The 21,252-nt window shown below is 44.7% G+C and overlaps 1 protein-coding gene across 5 annotated transcripts in view; it reads right to left on the bottom strand.

The window, feature by feature from the left end:
• Positions 1–1,059: 1,059 nt before the first annotated feature.
• Positions 1,060–21,252, bottom strand: part of ILDR1 (immunoglobulin like domain containing receptor 1) — a gene marked incomplete at its 3' end in the record, with an annotated part of 32,436 nt that continues 12,243 nt past the window's right edge. Inside the window, exons 2-8 of one of the 5 annotated variants that reach the window (XM_081062685.1) lie at positions 20,339–20,509; positions 18,822–18,971; positions 15,216–15,335; positions 14,766–14,912; positions 8,593–8,724; positions 7,538–8,367; positions 1,060–3,549 (exon numbers count right to left, since the gene is read on the bottom strand). In XM_081062685.1, the coding sequence (XP_080918811.1) occupies positions 3,508–3,549; positions 7,538–8,367; positions 8,593–8,724; positions 14,766–14,912; positions 15,216–15,335; positions 18,822–18,971; positions 20,339–20,509 (1,592 nt within the window). Of the gene's footprint in view, positions 3,550–7,435; positions 8,368–8,592; positions 8,725–14,765; positions 14,913–15,215; positions 15,336–18,821; positions 18,972–20,338; positions 20,510–21,252 lie in introns of those variants that run through there. The other 4 variants (XM_081062686.1, XM_081062687.1, XM_081062688.1 and 1 more) reach the window with 4 other exon arrangements.

The following is a 21,252-nucleotide window of genomic DNA, read 5'->3' on the forward strand; positions in this document are numbered from 1 at the left end:
AAAGAAAAGCCAAAGGAGAACTTGGCTAATCAAGAGGTATGAATAGAAAACTCCCAAGGGGAACTTATCTAAAAAAGAAACAAGTAAAAACCATCTGTTCTGGGAACAAGGATTTAACTAGAGGCTAGAGAACAGTCAGGACCAAACATCTAAATACAACAGGGTTACTTTATATTTGCTGTCTCAGCCTTCTGATGTAATTTTCACGTCTTTGTGAGCATAAAAGAGAGCTGTAAAATAAAGTAGGTGCAGCAGTCTTAGAAGAACTGCTTGCCCTCCCTACCCCATCTTTGTCTCTTGTCTCTTTTTTCTTATCCTCACTCCCTACTCAGGAACCGTTCGTCTAGTCGGCAGGCTCCGACACTGTTTAAAGAACTTCCTTTAGCCAGTCTTTCAAAGGTAGCTCCTAGTCACAAAATCTTTTAGTTTGCATTTATGAATGTTTTTATTTTCCTTTCATTCCTGAAAGTTAGTTTTGTCAGCTATAGAATTATGGGTCAACAATTCTTTTCACTTAGCACTTGAAAACATTTTGCCATTTCCTTCTTCATGGTCTCACATGAGAAATCCATTCAAATTGGTGTTTCCCTTCAGAGAATGCATTTTTTTCTCTCTGGCTACTTTCAGGATTGTTTCTTTGTCTTTACTTTTCAAAAGTTTAATTACAATGTCTCTTGGCATGGATTCTTCAGGTTTATCCTGCTTAGGACTCATTTCATCTATGGGGATCTCTAGGTTAATGCCATTCATCAAACTTGGGAAGTTTTCAGCCATTATTTCTTCAAATGCTCATTCTTCCCCAATCTTTATCTTCTACTTTCTGGGACTCAATGATATGAATATGAATATTTTATTACTGTCCCACAGGTCCTCGAGCCTCTGTTCGTTTTTTTTTTTCTCCAGTCTATTTTCTCTCTGTTGTTTAGATTGGGTAAAGTCTATTGTAATTGTACTGTCCTCAAGTTCACTAATTCTATCCTCCATTATCTCCACATTAGCCCATACAGTGAGTTTTTAATTTCTATTGTATTTTTTCGTTCTATAATTTCTGTGTTTTTTCATAACTTCAGTTTCTTTTCTGAGATTTTCTATTTTTTTCATTTAAGAGAATTTCTAATTGATTATTGTAGCATCTTTACAATGTCTGCCTTAAAATTCTTATAACTCCAACATTTGATTTATCTCGGTTGGCAACAGTTGATTTCATTTTTCATTCAAGTTGTGATTTTCTTGGTTTGTATCCTGGATATTTTGTCTATCATGTTAGGACACTCTAGGTCCTACTTAAATATTTTATTTTAAAGGGAGTTACTTATGTTTAACATACGATTATTAGCCTACTTTTGTGGGCTATGATTTCAATGGAAGTTTGAATTTCAGAGCGTTTGTGGTGTTATTTTGGTCTGTTTAATATATCCAGTGCTGCTGGGGCTTGCATTGGTCTGTTGATGCTGCCTGAGTGGGTGGAATTTTCTCTGGCTGGGTTGCCAGATATCTCTTGGTGAAGGCGGGGTATGCAGAAATCTTTCTATTGGTATCCCCAAACTACTCAGGTTTCTTTGAGCCAGGGAGGAGAGTCTCAGTTCCATAGGGACAAAGTGGCTTCTGGGACCAGGCTGCCAGGTACAGGACTATTAACTGTGACAGGCCTTGTCCTGATTCCACCAGTCAGCTGTAGTGTCTCTGGGCAGGGAAGAAAAGTCTCCAGGCCTGAGGAACAACGAGACTTCACCAGCTGGGCCCCCCACTTTCCCTGGGTTTCTCGTCCTGGTTCCTCCTACCCACCTTAGTATCTTCCCATGGAAAAGAGGATTCTCTGGCCCAGCAGAGAAGAATGCTTTCCTTATTTTTGGCAGAGCTGCTAGTTGGTCCCCTTTGCATGAGGTTATCAGAGGGACTCCCTCTAGATCCAAGGGGAAGAATGAGCTACTGGGCTACCTTCTGTTGCCAGGTGGGAATTCAGAAAATGCCAGGTCTGGATGGCCACCTTATGTTGACTGGGGGATGCAAAATGATCTGCCTGTTGTTCCTCTGGTCCTGGGTTCCCAAACCAGCTTGCTTTCTTCTTAGCATCCTTTAGGTTTCCTTTTCCTGTGCCATTTCCAGAGTTCATAAAGTTGTGCTTAGTAGGAAGGAGCATGGAAAAACGTCTATGCCATCTTGTCCAGACCAGAAGTCCCTCACCTACTGAATTACACATACTCATTATCCATTAAAATTTCAGTTTTTTTTCTGCTTTGCTAATTTAGACTCAGTTACATTATGGGTATTTAAAAAAACCGAAGAAATCTTTGCCCAATATAGGCATTTAACCTATTTTTTTCCAACATGTAATTAATGAGACTGGGGGGAAAATGAGTATGTCAACAAGATCTAAATTGAGCTTGAGGCCATACACACAAAAATACTGTTGAGAAACACACACACACCCCTCCTTTCAGGCCATCTCCTTCCAATCTTCTCAAGGAGGGTCTCTACATCAAGCACAAATGGATTCATGAAGCCAGCAAGGGAGCTGGGGAAAATGAGAGTAGTAGAGCTTAATATAGGAAAGGCACAGCTCCCTCCTACTGGGGCTCTGGGAGGCAAAACCTGCCTGGAAGCTTCTGCTTGAGAAGGCTGAGCTGTGCCAGGAGCAAGGCAGCTCCAGAACTACCCAGATTGGCCTAGCTCTTCTCTGAGCTTTAGCCTGGTAGAAGGCTTACTCCAGTCAAGTGCACAAAAGTAGATATTTATTTGGGGCAGAATCCTTAGGCCAGTACATGTTTTTTCTTTCTTCTTTATATACTCTGTTGTTCCCTACAAGCATTTAAAGTGATTTTAATGGATACATACTATGTAAGAAAATATAAACTAGATATAGAAAAAAAAAGAAGAGCAAGAGGAAAACAAGGGACAGGAGTAAGGCTGATGTAACACTGCTTCTCTGTAATTTTCTACACTTGCAATAGCCCGTGAGAGGACACATTCCTGGAGTGTCTCCTGTGCCACCGCTGACTGGACCTTCAGAAGCACTCAGGATGGGACATGGGGGCAGCAAGGTGGACTCCGAACGTGGGGGGACCCTCCAGATATACTATAGAGGGAGACAAGTTCCCATGAAAGTTGCCCTGTAGTAAGTACTCTATAAATTTCGTGCTCTTGAAACATGTTTGACTTTTTTTTTTCTTAAAGATTCCTGAGTTCTCACTTTGAGAATGGCCATGGTTCTGAGCAGTGTAACCTAGTTGAAGACTCAGGCTACTAAGTTCTTGAGGGATCGCATCCCATTTGGGTCCATTACAAGTCAGAGACTAAATATGCAGAGTGTGAACCAAGGCCCAAACTAAGTCATTAATTCCTCAAACTCTTGTTTTTAAAATTCTTCCATTTGATTCTCAGAATCTAAGGCCAAAACTGTTAGACACAGACTTGCGATGTCCTTCCCCCGTCACTTGGAAATCTAGGTGACGCTGATGATATGCAGGAGCTGAGGAGTAGACACAGAAGTAGCGCTGTGCCCGGTGACTAAATGACCACACTCCTTCCGCTATGGGAGCTCTCTCTCTCCTGAGGAATAGAAGAACACACAAAAAATCCAGTCAGCTGGGCTCTATTGTCTGTGCATACAATACACAAGGTGTGCTTGATTCTGGTGCGAATCCTAGGTGAGTGGTAGCTATTGGGACAGCAGATGTGAATCTGAAAAAATATTTCTTAATTCGTAAGGAAGCCAGTCTCTTCCCCAGGGTTAAGTTTCTTTTCATTCCTAACTCTCTGGAGCCTCCCTCAGACACCTTTGATTTCTGAAAATGTATTAGTCTTACTCTGCCTTTTACTGATTTTTATCATCTTCAAGCCTCCCTTAGACTGAAAAATAAAAGATACCCTGTTCCATTCATCAGTCTCGCTCTCTACCATTCATTCATGTATTCATATTGCTCTGAATAAGTTCTCCTTTTCCTATTTATACTCTCCCGGGCTATTCCTTCTCTGCCCTCATCTAAAAAGTTTAGCTTCACACGTTAGTATTTCTCTGAAGTTATTTTTCGAAGACCCTAATCATCTCTTCCTGACCAAACTTAGTGGCTTTTCTTCAGACATTATTCCACTTGATCTTTTGGCTTTTTCAACTTGCTCTATGAGGGTAAGGACTATGCTTTACATTTCTCATATTTCTCTAACTTTGTATTGTAGGGGATTATTTTATTTAAGTTTTGACCTATCGCCGTAGTCCATGAATGCTACCTTATTTGAAATGGCAAGATAAGGTATCTGTCCCAAAACATACTGATCAAAATGTATTGTAGATAGCAACATGTATATTCATGCTGCTACTTAAAAAAAATTGTGTTTCTATTTTATCAGGAAAGTGAGTTTTAGTGCACATGGTTTCTAATTAAAATGCTGTGAGATGAATGCTTTCTGACACAAAGAAAAGCAACACAATGAAGCAAAAGGGATTTGTCCAGAGCTTGCTGAAGTAAAACCTAGACATTATCAAGGAATAGATATTTTACTGAAAGTAGAAGATGGAGTATCCTGACCTAAAAATTTTTTTATTAAGTCAAAGAGTTAAGAAAAAAAAATCTTGGATTCTCTACAGAGAGTTTAAGTTTAGCTTGGAGAGGAAAGACTGCAGTAGTTTTCTATTACTAGAACAGGTGTCTACAGGCCAAGTTCAGAATAAACCAGAAATTCCGTGAGGAGCCTTTTCTGATAGGGCATGATTAGAAAGAAAGATAATTGATTTGAAGGAGGCCAGGAACACATGGGCCACTCAGTCTAAAACCACTGAGGTTTAAAGCTTGATGTTATTGCTTCTTATATTTCTGAGGTTGCAACCTTTAATGGAATGAAATGACCAGCAGACCTGAAATGAGAAGATCTCGGCTGGAGTCCTGGTTCTGAAGTCAAATGGGAGATTCCTCAACATAATTCCCATTTTTTCGGGGCCACTGTTGAGAGAGTAGTTCTTACTATTTTGCATTTCCATGAGATCATTTACATGGAAGCCTTTGTCTGTTGGTATCTACTTAAACATTCTTTTTGAGGGAGGAGGTTCTGTGTGAGCCAAAAGCTTTTTTTTGATAAAGTCATATTGCTCCGAATATTTAATAAAGTATTTTTAATAAGTGTTTTGTAAAAAACTATGGTAAGGCTATAACTGCTAAAAACCTGATTTAAGAAAATAGTAACACATTTTGCCAACTCAAGGAGTAAATGGAAACTTCAAGTTATATACGATCAAAGATCACCATCTAGTGGTTCAATTATATTATAACTTCTGAAGTTACCTACAAGCTCCAAAGACTTCAGAGGACAGGAAGGTGTATGGGAAGCATCCAGCCCCAACCAAGGAGAGAAGCAAAGAGTGAGGCTGGCCCTGGAGACTGGGGCCCCACTAACGGCATTCAAAATTCAAGTTACACACAAAACACTGTGCCCTTCAAACCATCTAATCTTCCAAATCAAGTTTTGGTCCTGGGCCTCTGGTCACTCAGAATATGAGTGGACAGTTGAATGTGATAAAGTAAAGTGATAGCTCTTTGGGAGATAAGCTCAAAGAGATCCAAAACAATGAAGGCTTTTAAAATGATCTTGAGTGAAATCTTTGCTCACGCTAGCAACTTTACAATCAAAATATGGTTTGCTTGTGATAGAGTTATTGGTGTATACATCTTGATGGTACAGGAAGCTGATACTTTCAGAAAATGAAGAATAAAGTCACAGAAAACATCATTGCCCCGCATGATTCTCTTCTCTCTTTTTAAAAGGCAATCACTCATACTGAAAAGGGCACAGGTTTGAAAGTCACGAGGTTGTGTTCAAATTCTGCCTTCACTCCCTTTGGGCATGTTGCTTAATCTCACTGAGCCTCACAGAGCTCTTAAAAGGCTTAAATGAAATAAGACTTAGAAAGGGTTTATCCCAGTGCCTTGGTGTTCCTCTTAACCCTCTCTCACTTACAAGAAACTACATAATTTAACTAAAAGAAAATAAAGAAGAAACTTAGAAGAAAATACGGTTTGGATTTGGGGGCCAAACACTGGCTTTTAGATTACATTTTTCTGTTAAAATGAAGATAAGAGACAGTTTATTCACTACATAATTCAAGTAATAGCAGTTGGCCCACCTCTAAGTAATTCTGTTGTTTTTCTTTTTGTCAGGATACAATTTTCTTAGCGGTAACAGGGAAGAAAGAGTTATATCCCCTGTAAAACGAACAGGGTGTTCATAAAACCTCACAGAGTGTTGTAAGGATTAAATGAGGTGTAGCATAAATATCCATAGGTCACTTAGGTAGGATACTACTAATTTTCATGACTGCTAGTCTTCGCCTCTCTCCTGGGACACCTGTGAGAACACGATGTAATTGCCATTGATTATTTCAGAAATGCCTGCAGGCCTTTGCTACCTTCTTCCCTATGCCCTCTCACAAAGGTTCTTCTCTAGAAGACCAGCGCTGAGGCTCTCAAGAGGTGCTCGTGCCTTTGCACACCCCACGCATGTGATTGCTTTTTAAACACATTACAGCAGAACCCGCATTTCCAAATGGGAGTTGTATCTTTCGAAGTGTGTGAGAGACTAAAAGTCTTGTTTCTATAATATCCCTCTACTCTGGGAACGTCTCTCAGAACTGACCACATATCCCTTTATCTCAAAAGAATTGAAATAGAAAAGGAAATAGGTCAAAGAGGGAAATAGATTTTTGTGGATAGCTGTTAAGTTGGCTCTGGAAGAAGTTCATAAATAGTTTTTGAGCAATGATGTCATAACTTTGCAAAGGGACATTAAAAGAATGCCATCATTTGGATATATTAATTATAAAATGTTTTTTTTTAAAGTCACATCATTTTTTAAAATGGCAAAAAAAAAAAAAAAAAGGCCTATATTCAGAGGCTGAAAAGGCTTCCATCCCTCTTTGCATCCCTTTGGCTGGTACCTGCACCCATTGGTGCAGGTTTTGACTCATGATGGTCTTTTTTTTGACTCATGATCCTAAAGTTTTGACTCATGATGGTCTTTTTTTTTTTTTTTTTATCAGTTCAATGATCCTTCCCGGGGGGTGCCTTAGAGGACCTCATCCTTGAATGTAACAGGGCCTTGCACACTGACTTGCAGCACCCAGAAGTGGCACAGACATCTGGCCATGTCTTCTAATTTGGGGTATGGAAATAGGTTGCTAAGTAAAGCAAGGCAGCTATAAGAGGAAGTAAAGCCCTAGCCGTCAAGACCCGCGTTCCAGTCCTAGCTCCACTACTCACATGTGGTGCTTAATTATTCTGAGCCTCATTTCTTCATCTGTAAAATGAGGGACCCAAGGACGAGAAGGCCCTCTGTAAGCTTCCAGCACCTCCCTGCCCTCTGCACTCACTAGGTCCCTTCTAGCTCTACCAGAGGTGTCTCACCAAGCCCACAGGGCAAGCTGTGCGAAACAAGAGAAGAGGTACCCTCAGCGGTGGCAGGTGAGGTGGCCTCTGTCAGCTGTGGCCAAGCCTGGCTGAAGGGTCCTTTCTGCCCATGCCCTACCCTCAGCAGGATGCCCCAGGCTCACCGAGCGCCTCTCCACACTCCCTTTTTTCCTGCCATTCTTGCCTGGGATGACATCCAGTGAGCGGTAGCTGGGTGGCTTCTCCTCAGGCCAGTTTGGGGAGTGGGAGCGGCGGCGACTGTGGGTTCCCCAGCTCCGGGGTTGCCTCTCCTTCTCGTCCTCGGAGCTCCAAGAGCTGAGACCTGAGGGCAGGGGCGGGGAGTAGCTTCGGTGCCTGCGCCTCTGGTGCCTCTGGTGCCTCTGGGCACTCTCCCGGGGACTGGGCCTGTGGGGTCTGTCTGCGTAGTGGTTCCGGAAAGGGGGGCGGTTGGGCCGCCAGCGCTCCTCGCTAGATGAAAGGCCATCGCTGAGGATGTCCCTGTCTGACCAGGGCATGGGTGACCTGTTCAGCCTGGAGTTGTGGTGCCTTCCATTCCGCAGCTGGTCCAGCTCCCTTTGCTCCAATGCCCAGCGCTTAAGCTCCCGGTCCTGGAGCTCCTGGTGGAAATCAGAATGGTGGTGCTGCCTTCTTTCCTCCCTCAGATCCCAGGGTCCAGGGGGAGTTGGGGTGAGCCATTGCTGGCGGGAGGAGTTGCTGGCCCTCCTCGAAGATGGCAGGTCTCTGATCAGCGGGGGCAGGTGGATAATTCTGCGTTCTACCACCTCAGAGCCGAGAGAGGACAGCATGCTGCAGGGTTGGCCAGACATGGCTTTGAGGTCAGGGGGCAGAGGCTGGGCCGGGTTGAAGTTCCGTAGCTCTTTCTCCAAATACTCTAGGACCCCGTTGCTGACGGGAGGGTGAGCAGTGGTCTGCGTCATTGGCATCTGTGGGAGGCTGGATCGCAGGGACAAATCTGAATGGACACAAGGGCAAGAACATGCAGAACTGCTGGCCCAAAACATGCTCCTCAGAATCGAGACACCAAAATGCCACATTATTTAGCTTGTATCCATCCCCTCCCACTGTCAATCATAAAGATACCCACTGCACTGGTATCTGCACTAAAGGCCCCAAGGCAGCCCATGCTCCTACCCTGGCCCTCTGCCCTCTCCCACCCTAAATCTCTGGCAAGGTTTACCTTGCTGCAGCAGTTGGTTCATTGGATAAGATGAAAACTGGGAGCTCCTGTCAGCCCCCCAGTACAGGGGTTTTTCCATCGTCTGAGGGCCTAGGGCCTGAGCCTGCTTCAGGTAGCGGTGGCGGGCCAGGGCTGCAGGGGGGAAAAGGAGAAATGCAGACCCTCAGCCAGGGCAAGGCCCACAACTCCCACTTCACTTGTCCTCACCCAGGGGCCTGGCCAAGAGGCCAGTTCCTCTCCTCAAAGTTCATTATGACCTTTCTTGCCTTGCATGGGAGTAAGAATTAAGGGAGTAGTGAATCAATTGTTCCTCTGGGAAAGGACTGGGATAAATTCTGTAGGCAAGATGGCAACTCCTGCACCCCAGAAAAGGATACTCTTAAAAGGTGACTTCCTAATCTCAAAAACATTTCATCATCCTGCCCATTCCCAAGGTCACCTAAAACAAATCGGTAGATACGTGGGTAATTAGCCAGCAATGAAATCGCAGGCCACAAACCAACATGGCCTTGAGCCACAGACCAAATATAGAAGGAACAGATGCAAAGAGCACAGAGGAGGCTGTGAGTCAGGGGCTGCCAGGGAAGCTCAGGGCTGCCTGCTCAGAATGGAAAAAGAAAAAGAGGACATAGACGTTCAGGTCAAGGGGCAGAATTACTGGCAATGAACGTTTCTAGCTGGTACACCAGCCCTAAGTGGGAGAACACCAGTGGGAGGAAAACAAGAGAATACAAAAAGCTGAAGTGGATCCAATGGACCTGTTGCACTCTTCCCTTCACCACATTAAATGTTGGGGTTTCCCCTAAGAAGGGGAATCTCTCAGGAGTAGGGTGGAGGCAGAGAAGGGAGATGAGAAATACCATTTCCTTTCAGGGCAAAGAAAATAATATTTAAAAGGCAGCACAAGGGATCCAAGGACATGTCACTCCAGTCCCCTAGGTGCAACTGGTCTGAAGCTCATAACCCAAAGTAACTGCAAGTTAAAGGCAAAAGCATTTAGTTGTTTTTGTTCATAAATTTCTATTTTGAGGTCATTGTGATTGAGTACCCCGGGTCTCCCAAAGTCCCTGTCTACTAGTGCATGGAAGAAATGTACCTGTGTGTTTAAGGGCAGGAAGTGCCTGCCTCAGGCCCCTAGCCTGGCACTCTCACCTCCTCCTGGGTTCCCCAAGCTCTGTGGCCACCCCTAATGCAGCAGGCTCCGCCTGAGGCTTCCTCCTGTCACCAGTAGGGGGATAGAAGGCAGGCATTCTGGCCCTAGCTGTACAAGGTGGAGCTTTTGGTGAGGCTAGCAGTGAAGGGGCCATCTGGACAGCTACCCAATGGCTGCAATGTGAAACAAACTTCTAGCACAACAGGAAGTGGTTGCAATAGAGCCCCCCTAGAAATGTTGGGAGATCCAGCCCTAATGGTGAGCCTCAGCCCAGCCTGGAGAAATCAGATGCAAACTTACAGAAGCTCCCCCAGATGCCACAACTTCATGCCAAAGACAGTACTCCAGACCCTCCAAAAATAAGTCCACGTACTCAGCACATTCCTCTTCCTCTTGTTAACAGATGCCTTCCCCAGCTCCCTATACATGCCACCATTAGTAAACATAATGCCCTCCTTAATATGTGCCAGTCACTTTACACAAGCTTGCTAGTCCTCAGAGAAATCTCTTAATGTGGGAATCAGATGAGGAAGTTGGACTCCGAGAGGTGGCCTTCCCAGACCAAGGTGCCACAGCAGGTGACTGGCAGAGGCAGGGTGTGACCCTGTGTCTGTCTGACACCCAAGCCTGTGCTCTTTCTATTCAACCACCAAGTCCTCAGATGCCTTTATTTCTGTGAAGCAAAAAAAAAGGTCCTTCCCTAGAGGTACCTCCTCACTTTATTTCTCTTCAACTCAGCTCGACACCTTTCAAAACCCACTCCCACTCCGGACTAGTCTCTGCTTCCAAGGCCCAGGATTCCTTGGCCCATTTGATTCCACTGGGAACAACTCTACTCATCCCCCACCCACCTAACTGAATCCTGGCTTCTTCCAGATGGTACCATTCTTTTGTTTGCCCACTTCCTTCTCCTACTCCCTCAATTTAATAGGAGGGAAAGGATGAGTTGGGCTTACTGTTTGCTCCCCGTATGACCTTGTAAATTAATGGGAACCCCTGCACAGATAACTCTCAACAGACCCTTTCAGATCCTCCATGAGTTTCCTGTCAATTTTTCACATACTGCAGAGATTCAGCCACCTGCTCCCTTCTTAGCTGCCACAACCTTTTCCCCAGGGTCTCTCCCCTCCTGGAACTGATGAGATGTGAGAGGAAAACACAGCCTCTGAGCTTCTCCCTTGCCTTCCTGTCCCTGGAAATATCCCCACGGGGATGTCTAGACTATCAGGGTTTTCTGCTGCTCACCCAATGGGGAATCAGACAGATAATAAAACAAGAAACTCAGGGAAAGTAAGAAAGCTTCAAAAGACTCCTAATAAGTTATTTCTGAACCTCAAATGAGTAAAGCCTGCCTTGGTCACTTTTAATGAGCTGGTTAAAAATACAAACTCCTGGACCCCACTCCCCAGAGACTTTCCTTCAGTCTAATGCAAGGCAAGAAAATCCTTGTTTTCAACAAGGTCCCTGATTCTACTGGGGAATCAAACTGGAGCTGACTATTAAGGATTCTCAACAACCTTTGGGGAAATATGGTCCTCAGGGATAGGTTTCCTTAAAAAGGGGCTTTGAGGGTCCCTTAAAAAGATGGACTTTAACTTGAATACCAGCATGTACTTGCTGCGTGATTTTGAGTGACTTTCAAGAAGGTCTGGGCCGAATCTCCTGATGTGTGAGCTGGGGATAATAGTAACGATTTTGCAAGGTTGTTGAGATTAAATGAAGTAATTAATACACATGAAATGCCTAATATATGACAGTCGGTAGATAGTGGTTCGTTGTTATAACAAATTGTTATAAGTCGCTTCTTTTGCCTTAGAGCCCATAGGAGACAAAAGCACAAATTTGGAGACTAAACCACCAAAGGCATATTTACCTTCATTTCTAAGGAAAACCTGGGGCATGTTTTTTAAGATGCCCCCTTCGTGACACGTGACACGAATGACACTCAATACCTCTCTTCCTCCAGAGACCTGGCCTCTTGCCCTGCAGCCAGCATTGTCTCTGAGCAAGACCCATGGTGCCCCTGGAGATTTCCATTTGCACTTGCTTGTGACTGCTCACCACTCCTTACCACCTGCCTCCACTCTTAAAGGACTCATTCTTTGTCTCTTTTGACCCATGGTCATGGAGTGCTTTCACTTTTTGCCATACTACCAGTCCCCTGTGACTTAACTGGCCAGTCATTTCAGCAACATTCTCAGGAGCTTTCTTTCTAGAATCCCACACCCTTTGAACTCTTACCATCTCAGCTTCAGGGAACCACCAGCTGATACTTCCTGGCCCCACATTGCCAGAGCTGACTATACTGTTGGGTAACTGACCTCAGATAGCCCTCCTCCCAATGTGACTTTCCCTGACTGATCTAACAACCCTGTTTCCCTCCTCTAGAGCAGCAGTTTAAACATTCCCCGCTTCTCATGTCTTCCCCTCATGAACTTTCAGCCGATGATATCATCTTCGTTGAGGAAGAACCAGCCCTGGGCTTGGAATCAAGAGACCTAGGTCTAGGCCAGGCCCTGCCACTAACAAGCTATGTGTACTTTTGGAGGCCTCGCATTCCTCATGTGGGAGGAGGGTGAGGGCAGGGGTGGCCTCGATCAGAGATACTCAGTGTAGCCTGCGGCTTACTACAGGGTATGCCTCGAGGTTCTGCGGGGAGGAGGGCCAGTAACCGATCTAGGGATGAAAGCTGTTTCTCCAGTTCTCAGAATAAATAAGGTTTAGTTTCAACCACTTTCATCTTTAAGTTCTACAGTGGGTTGTTTACTAGTACTAAGTAAATTATCAAGAACTACTAAAATTTGGTGTCATTTTCATTTTTCTCCTTCTGGTCCTCTATTAAATCTTACTAATAAGTGGGAGCAGGTTAGGGAGCTGGGCTGTGGTCAGAAAAGTTCAAGAACCACTGACATCACTCTTGAAGCTCCGTTCTGCACCTAGAATTTTGATTTGCAGAAAATAAGACAGGCTAATGTGAGCTCCCTCAGCTTCCTCCTTGATACTTGAATCATCTTCCACATTATAATGATTTCCTCTCTCTTCAGAGGTTAGGCTGTCTTTCCTTTCCTTTCTAAAGGTAGTCTTTTCACTGTAAGCCTGATGTTAGTCCCACTGGCTTCATCTCTCCTCAGTGATTAGCTCACTTCATAATGCTTCACTTTCCTCATTTCTCATTGGCTTTGGTCCTTTGCCTACAAATATACTTAAGGTTATCTTAGTCTAGGAAAACAAATAGTCACATGCACCCCCTTCCCCATCTAAGCACATTCTTTAACAACTGCCCCCTCCATGTCATCTCCTCTTGTCACCAAATTTCTCAGGACAGTCTGCCCTAGTGATTCATTTTGAAAGTGGCCTCATCTGCTCAAGTCTAGCGACCTTTATTTGTGGCCTACATTTCTTTACTTCACTTATTTTTCCTAAATAAACCCTAACCACTTAGGAGGAACTACTGTCCCCCAGAAGCTGTTTATCAGCTGACAGTGGGTATATTTATCGTTTGTGAGGGTTTATCCCTAGTCCTGCCTGTTTTAAGTATCCCACTGACCTAGGGATTCTCAGAAGGCACCTTGGGAGGGTTTTTCTCACCTCTTCCTGCATATTACTACTCCAGTGCTTGTGACTTCTCCACGGCATTTCTCCCAGAGGCCCCTTAAAGGTAGGGAGCTCTATAGCCCAGTATTGAGTTATCTGCTAGTTTTCCTCTTTAAGGAGTTCATTGGTATTTCAGCTGATCCCATTCTGGGAAATTCAGGCTCTCATAAGTCAGATGAACATGGATTCAATACTGTAGGGCTGCTGCTACTGACTAGCTGTGTGACTTCTCTGACCTTCAGTCTCATCTGTTAAATAGTTACAATACCTGCCTTCCAGGGTTGTGAATATTCAGTAGGGAAATATATGCAAAGGGCCTACAAACAGCAGACATCCAATAAAAGTTAGTTCTCCTTTGCTGTAAGACAGCAACCTCGGAACAGGCCTGAAACCAGACGCAGACCTTCTGGACATCACAGATTAGGTCTTGTTTCTATCTTATGAGGTAATTCCTTATTTTTCCTGTAAAAATTTTCTTTTCAAATGGATCAAAATGGTAAGTGGTTTATCTCTGGGTGCTAAGATTAGTCTTTACATTTTCCAGAATTTCTCAAATGTTCTACAATGTAATACTGTACTCATATCAGGAAAAGGAAATGTCATTTTAAAAACACAAAACCTCCTTCCATTTAAAGAAGTTTATTCCACTCCATCTATTTTCTACGAAAAGATCTTCGTAGAATAACGTATTATTCTTTTACCTGCACCATGCATTCTACAGCCAAATTATTTAGGGCATGTCATAATTCTGTTTTAAAAGGTCAAATTTCAGCCTGAAGAAAGATCACATGCAGAGCAAGATCTTCTGCTCCCTCTTCCCTTCCTCTAACAGAGATTCTCCAAGTGTGGCCCCCCAATAGCAGCATCACATCACTGGGAACTTCTGAGAAGTACAAATTCTCGGCCCACCCAAGAGCAATGAAATCAGAGTCTCTGGAGGTGGGGCCAGCAATTAAGCTTTCACAAGCCCTTTAGGGGATTCTTAAGGGTGAGAACCACTGTTCTAACACCTCTCTCCTCTGATCTGCTTTTTGCAAGTCATCTCTAAGGAGTGGCCTCTGCTGCTACAGTTAAGCCGTTCTCTCCAGCCGTCTCATGTTCAAGCAAGGCTGGTGCTAGGAGCCAACACTGCAGCACAGCTTCGTATCAGGGCCACTGAGGAACTGCCAGCAGTACACAGAGCCACCTGAAGGCGGCCTTAGGCAGGCTAGAATGAGGACTGGCTGAAGTCCTCCCACTTGACTATCTAGCTTGCCCAAGCATCACCGTCTGTGCTGAGGCCAAAGATGCCCAATCCTGTGATGGGAGAAGGTAATGGAGGAGACCCTGGAAGAACCCGAGGTTTTGACCTGGGCATTGGAAGCTGAGCCCTTTGGGGCACCAGGCTCCAGCACCAGCCCATCCCACTGTGTACGCATCCCCTCACCTTCCTCGGGGCAGCAGCAGCGGGCGGGACAGCAGGGGCAGCGGACGTAGCAGCAGCAATACTGAGGACAGCACTGGCACCAGCACACGCCAATCAGCAGGATCAGGAGCAGGGCTCCCAGAATGATGAAGATCACTGTCAGCCAGTCTGCAGGGGAGAAGCCGAGCAGGGGGTGAAATAAATGTGCAGGGACATGCTTGCAGTTCTAACATTCTAGAGGTTGAAACACAGCTCTTGATCTACGGGTTAAGGTTGAGCAATAATACTGGCAAAAAAAAAACTGGCAAAAAAAAAACAAAAAACAATACTGGCAAAAAAAACAAAAAACAAGTTTAGCTTTGGTAAGGGAACTTCAGAAGTTGGCTTGCTTGTTTCAGTTTTTGCTTTTTTTCTATATGAAAAAAAGTTTCATGGTGGAGTGGACAAACAGAAAGCTCAAGGCGCACTTACGCAGGACAATGAGTTTCACCTCCTTATCCGGGTCTCCTGATGTGTCCCCTGGAGCCTCAATGGCACAGTAATACACTCCATGGTCCCACCACATCACTTCATTAATCACGAGATCTGCACCTGTAAGAAAGGCGGGAGAAAGTGCCACTAATTAAAGGTTCTGATTTCACTTCCACCTTCTGAGAGAGCCGCTCATAATTCAGAGAAAGGCTTAATCCCTTCTTTTGAGACCCTCCTCTTTCTCCAGACAGTACAATGGGGGTAGAACTGATCATTCACTGAGCCCTTTTAGGATCTTTAAAGGATTTTGGATACATCACCACCTTTAACTCCCACCACAATTCTCTCAGTGGATGAGGTAGAGATTACTAGTTGTCTTACAGCATCTAGTCTCCCTTTCTTTGATAGTCACAGAATTTTTGGTCATGTACGTGGCCATCCAGAACAAAGTCAGTATTGCCCATTCTCTCTTACAGATGCACATAGACACGTGACTCAGTTCTGGCAGATAGAATGTAAGCAAAAGGGTCACATGATGACTCTCAGAAACTTTTTAAAAACAGTTTGGCAATATTTTTGCCCTTTTGTTCTTCATCTCTTCTTCTACTCTGTTATCTGGAAAGAAAATGTGATGACTGCCATCTAGGACCATGAGAAAGAAGATGACATTCTTAGTGACTGGAAGGAGCTTGGGTCCCGGCGGACTAATGGAACAGAGCCACCACACTAGTTCTGGACTGTCTACCTTCAAATTTATACCTGAGGAGAAATAAACTTCTTTATTGTTTAAGTCACTAATCTTTTCGGCTTTTGCTTACTTGCAATCAATCTTAATCCTGATACAGTGGGTACCATTATTAGCTGCATTTCAGTTAAAGAAACCAAGAAACTAAGCAGGCCTTCGCCTTTTCTAGGATGCTAAGAAACTGGCCTAACAACAGAGGGAGAATGCTTAGCAAAAGTAGGTTCCAACACATATCTTTCTGCCTCAACACTAAGCTCCAACCTGGCTGGGAAAGGCTACGGCCAGGATCCCTCACCGGCTGTCAACAGACAACTCTGGACTTCGAAGGGATAGGTTATGCGATGAACTTGAATGAGTAGGAAGGAAATGCCAATATGTAAAGAGTAAATGTTACTCAAGAAAATAATTTCAGTTCTTGTGAGGACCCAGGGCTGCGCTACACCATCAAGATAGATAAATGGTATGTTCAAGTTTAGTAAATGCAACAAATGCTCCCTGAAGACCTTTTGTGGGTACAGCACTAGATCAGACACTGTGAGAGGTCTGAAAAGGAAATACTGGAGGTCTGAAGAGGAGCAGACCCGCCTCTGTCCTGAAGGAACATGAAATCCAGTCAGAGGCATCAGGGCAGCTTCCACATCCCCGCTATTTTAGCCCCAGTAAGTGCCAGGGGACATCTTCAAATTCTTAAAGACCTTAGCATTATAGATTTCCTCCTACTTGTTGATAATCAGATCTACAATTCTTTAAAAATAAAAAATAAAATTATTAAAGTGTAGATGGCACACAATATGTATGTTTCAGCTGCAGAATATAGTGATTCAACATTGATATACCTTACAGAGTATCAGCATGATAAGTCTAAGTAACCATCTGTATATCTGCAATTCTTTATTGTTTGTCAAGAAAGATTTATTGAGGAAATGAAACAAAAATGTGAGTTCACACAACACTGGAGCTAACTTTAACTTCTGTTTCCTTCTCTTTCTACGTCAATCTCTATAATTTTTTCCTACTCATGATTTTCTAAGCCCACTACCTTTCCCAGAAACAGGCATACCATAGACTTGGGAGAATGGTTTGGGAGAAATTCCCCCTCAAAGGTTAATGCATATTATAAATCTGCCCCAATTTTTATTGGAGACATAAAGATTATTTTAGGGATTCAGAGTAATACAGACATTTAAATATGTTAACATTTTAAATGATCCAATAACTGATTTGACAGGGTCATCTCAAATGATGCAAAATGAGCATAAAAGTGTCAGAAAACCAGGGCTCCAGGAAGTCACAAATCTAGAGGGAGAAATAAAAACCAAGGGGAAATGCCACTTTCCCATGGGAGTAAGAAAGAGGCAGCGTCTGACCCAAAGTGGTTAGGAGTAGAGCTGGCATATAGCACTGCTCAAAATTAGGAGAAAAGACAGAAAAGCCAAGACTATCACCCATGGGTAGTTTCATCCTTCAAAAACTGTAATGGAGACTTGCTAAATAAAGAGATTTTAAACTTCAGGGTCAGATCAGAGCTTATTCTGTAGGCTTTGGAAAAAGTAGAGCCACGTTGAATCTCTGAGGATGCCCTTGGAGACTGGAAAAGAAAAACAGATGTTTCCTAAGTCCAGGAGTTGAATTAAGGGCTGCTTCGGGGAAATCAGAGGTTGAACGTAAAACAATGAGATTTAAGTATTACAGCCAAAGTATTAGACACAAAGTTGGAAGCAGTAGTTAAACTGGCTCCCTTTAAATGATCTACCTTTAAATGGTCATAGAATATTCACTAATTTCTTCACATTGTTGCTATGCGTCACCTGAGTGGCCTGCTGGATAATATTCTCCACTCCCCACCCTTTTTTTCTTTTTAACCAGCAAATGTTTATTTAAGACAGCACACAAAGCTCATTGAAATAGGCTCTGAGTTCTGTGCCAATAACCCATGACACTAATCCTGGATTACAAGACAGGAATGTAGGGTGCTCATCCATCCATTCAAAAGTATGCTGAGTGATCAAAACTAAAGTTCACTATACACTTTATACATGTCAATTCTGACAATTCTCCAAGAGACAGGTACTATGGCAAGTTCCATTTTACAGAAATGGAGGCTAAAATATCAAAGGGACTTGCCCAAATTCACCCACTCTATCAGTGCATAACTGGGACCCACACCTGAGTCTGACTGCTGAGTGAGGGCTCTAACCACCCCCCCCCCGTACTGAGCACAAAGAATAGATATGCTTTAGACATAGCTCTCAGATGTCACATTTGATATTCACTTCAGTGTGGGGAGACACAGACCATTATGCCCATCTTTCAGATGAGGCAACAGAGGCCAGAAAAAACAATCTGTCACCGGTCACCAAGCCAGCAGGTGGAAACAATGGGACATTCAGCCAGGTCTTTTCATTCTAAGCCCAATGCTCTTTTCTGTACCAATGAAGGGTGATGGTCTCAAGGTGGCCGTTACTTGGAAGCCTCTATTTCCTTAGCTATGTACAACAGGCATGGCCAGAGGGAAACTCAGGAGCTTGGGGTTATAGCAAGCCCTAAGAGTAATTCATGGAAGGGATCAAAGGAGCCTGATCCGTACCTGAATTGTAGGGACACAAAGGAAACCACCCATTCCCAGATCTTTAACCAAAGCTGTAGGACATCCTCTCATCCAGAAATGAACTTCCAGGGAAGTGACTTCAGACGATGCAGCACATTCCACGGATCAGGCACTTTCCTCAAACAACGGCAGGCACCAAGCAGACCATCAGGCAGCAGAAAAAAAGGGAAATCCCCACACTGACTCAGCCTGCCACATCTGAGGTCAGCACCTCTTGCCACCCTCAGTTCCCTGCTGCCTCCCCAATACTCACGGTTCTGGATGGTGATCTTGCGCTGCCGGTAATCCGCCCCCAGCACGGGCTCATTCTGCCCCCGCCTCTGGGCCACGATGCGAACCTCCCGCTGGCTGTCATTGCAGTCATTGGATGGGTCCTGGCCCAGGGACAAAGCTGCCTGGTATGCTGAGGAAAGAGGACACGCCCAGATCACACAGCAACAGGGGAAGTCCCGCAAAGAAAGGTGCCCTTACTGTTTGTTCCCTGGAGCAGTGAAGCTTCTCACTTTCTTCTGAGCCTATGTGTCCCCTGGGAATCTGAGGGGGCAGATTCTGCATTTCTAACGAGCTCCCAGGTGATACCAATGAACCACACTTCGAGCAGCAAGGCTCCAGAAACCCCCACACACCCCCGCAACAGGCCACCATTTCCAAATCCTGGCTGCATCCCGTCTCCCATCCCAAATTCCCTTGTCTCATTTTCAGTCACCCTAGATTCTGTTCCCATAGGGGTTCATCCACCTGGCTTTATACTACGAAGTTTGAGAGCTGTTAAATCTGCTGGGGCAAATGCCTACTACCCTAGGCTCTCCGACCTTCCCACGTAACCCAGGCATTTTAAGAGTAACCCCCAGGTAACAATGCCTCGATTTACAGAGGCATCTTCTAACAACAACATCCGGCTCTGTGGGTGGCTCAGACACTGAGATTTGGGGGTTCATACTGTCAGACATTAGTCAGGACCAAAAGAGGGAAAGCTGATGCCTTCCCCTCCTTTTCCTCATCTTAGGAATCTCACTTCCTTTCTACAAACAGAGTGTCGAATTCTATTTCCAAAATTTCCACAAGGTCAATTGTCTGGGCTGATGGTGGGGATTGGGGTTCCTTGGGTCCTTGAGAGAGGCAGAGGTGGGCTGTTCGGAAGAGCTTTGGTTCCAGACAGCAGAACTGACATGAATGAGGCAGTTGTTACTGAGAGGTGGGACTTGGCTAACTGTAGGGGGCAGTTGTACAGATGTTGTAAGGGCTGTCCAACAACAATTGTGTTTCCTGGGGGCAGTGACTCGCCATCACTCAGTGTTTAGTCCACCAGGAAGGCTGGCCATAGAAGGGAACATGGCAGTGGGTGGCAGGTTCACAAATAGCCATTCTTCGTGTATTCTGTGGGGTGTAGTCTTCTTGTGTACATTCTAAGGGGTGGGGGTGATGGGAGGCAGACCTGCATCCTCATCTCACTGCGCTGGCATGCAGCCAGAAACGGACTGGGAGGCAGGACTTGCTCTGCCTGTTACTCAATGTCTGAGCCGCCTTAAACCTTTTCAGAACAAGGTGGGACATAAGTTTTAAAATAAATACAACAGTACGTGGCCTTCAACAAGTTGCTTCCTCTTCACGGGCTCAGTTTGTTTATCTATAAAATGAAAGGACTGAATTAAGTGATCTTTGTGTCTTCTTCTTATTTAAAAGGATTTGGGATCCTAACTCATGCTTACACCCTAATGGCAATACTTCAAAAAGGGACCCGAGCAGAGCCAGTATGGGCAGGGCACTCACACGCAGAGTAGTAGTCAAAGATGGGGTCCTTGCAGAAGGACTTGAAGCGCCATGTCACTACCACGTCCTGAAGCTGGGCAGAGGTGGTGTAGTCACATTTGAGGATGACAGAGGCAAACAGGGTGACATAGCGCTCTGTGTGCTGGACCGTCACCAGCAAGGACAGGCACCCTGCAGCCAAGAGCAGGAAACAATGTTGAAGGCAGACCAGGTCTCTGAGAGGTGACCCACTTCTCCTCATGGGGTAATAAAAGCGATGCAAATGAGCAAGCACACTGCCTCACACTGGGAGCTCACAGGCAGAGCCTGAGTTCTTACGTGGCCCGTGCAGGGTGTGGTATGGAGACTGCACAACATGGGGAAAACAATGAAGAGAAAGATCCAGGGTGATGCTCAGGGAGATCATGGTCCATCAGTAGTGATAATGCATGCAAGAACGTAAAGAAAGTATGCTAACATTAGGCCATATCAGTACTAGAGGGACCTCGATAATATATACATTTTTTCACATCACTTTCTTTTTTAAATGTTTTCCAATTTCCCTAAGAATAAAGATCAGCCTCCACAACCAGCTCCATGAGGCTGGTCAGGTTTGCCTTCAGCCTTTCTCTGCTACTTCATTTCCCTTCATGCCTCACCCTACACTCGGAGCTTCAGCCACTCTGAACTTGTTTCAGTCCTTTCCATGCTAGGATCGCCGTCTTCACCGGGTCTTCCTGCATGTAGATCTCTGGGCTGGAGCACTCTGCCCTATATCACTGGCCACCATTCCACATCTTTCACTAAGCTAATTACTATTTATTCTGTAGGTCTTCAGCTACCCCTCAGCTCCTCAAGAAACCTTCCCTGACTGAAAGTCCGGGAGAGGGGCCTCCCTCTGTTTTCCCCAAATGCCCATCTTACCCTAAGGAAGC

This window comes from Rhinolophus hipposideros, assembly GCF_964194185.1.
Source record: "Rhinolophus hipposideros genome assembly, chromosome: 2".
NCBI classification, from domain to species: Eukaryota; Metazoa; Chordata; class Mammalia; order Chiroptera; family Rhinolophidae; genus Rhinolophus; species Rhinolophus hipposideros.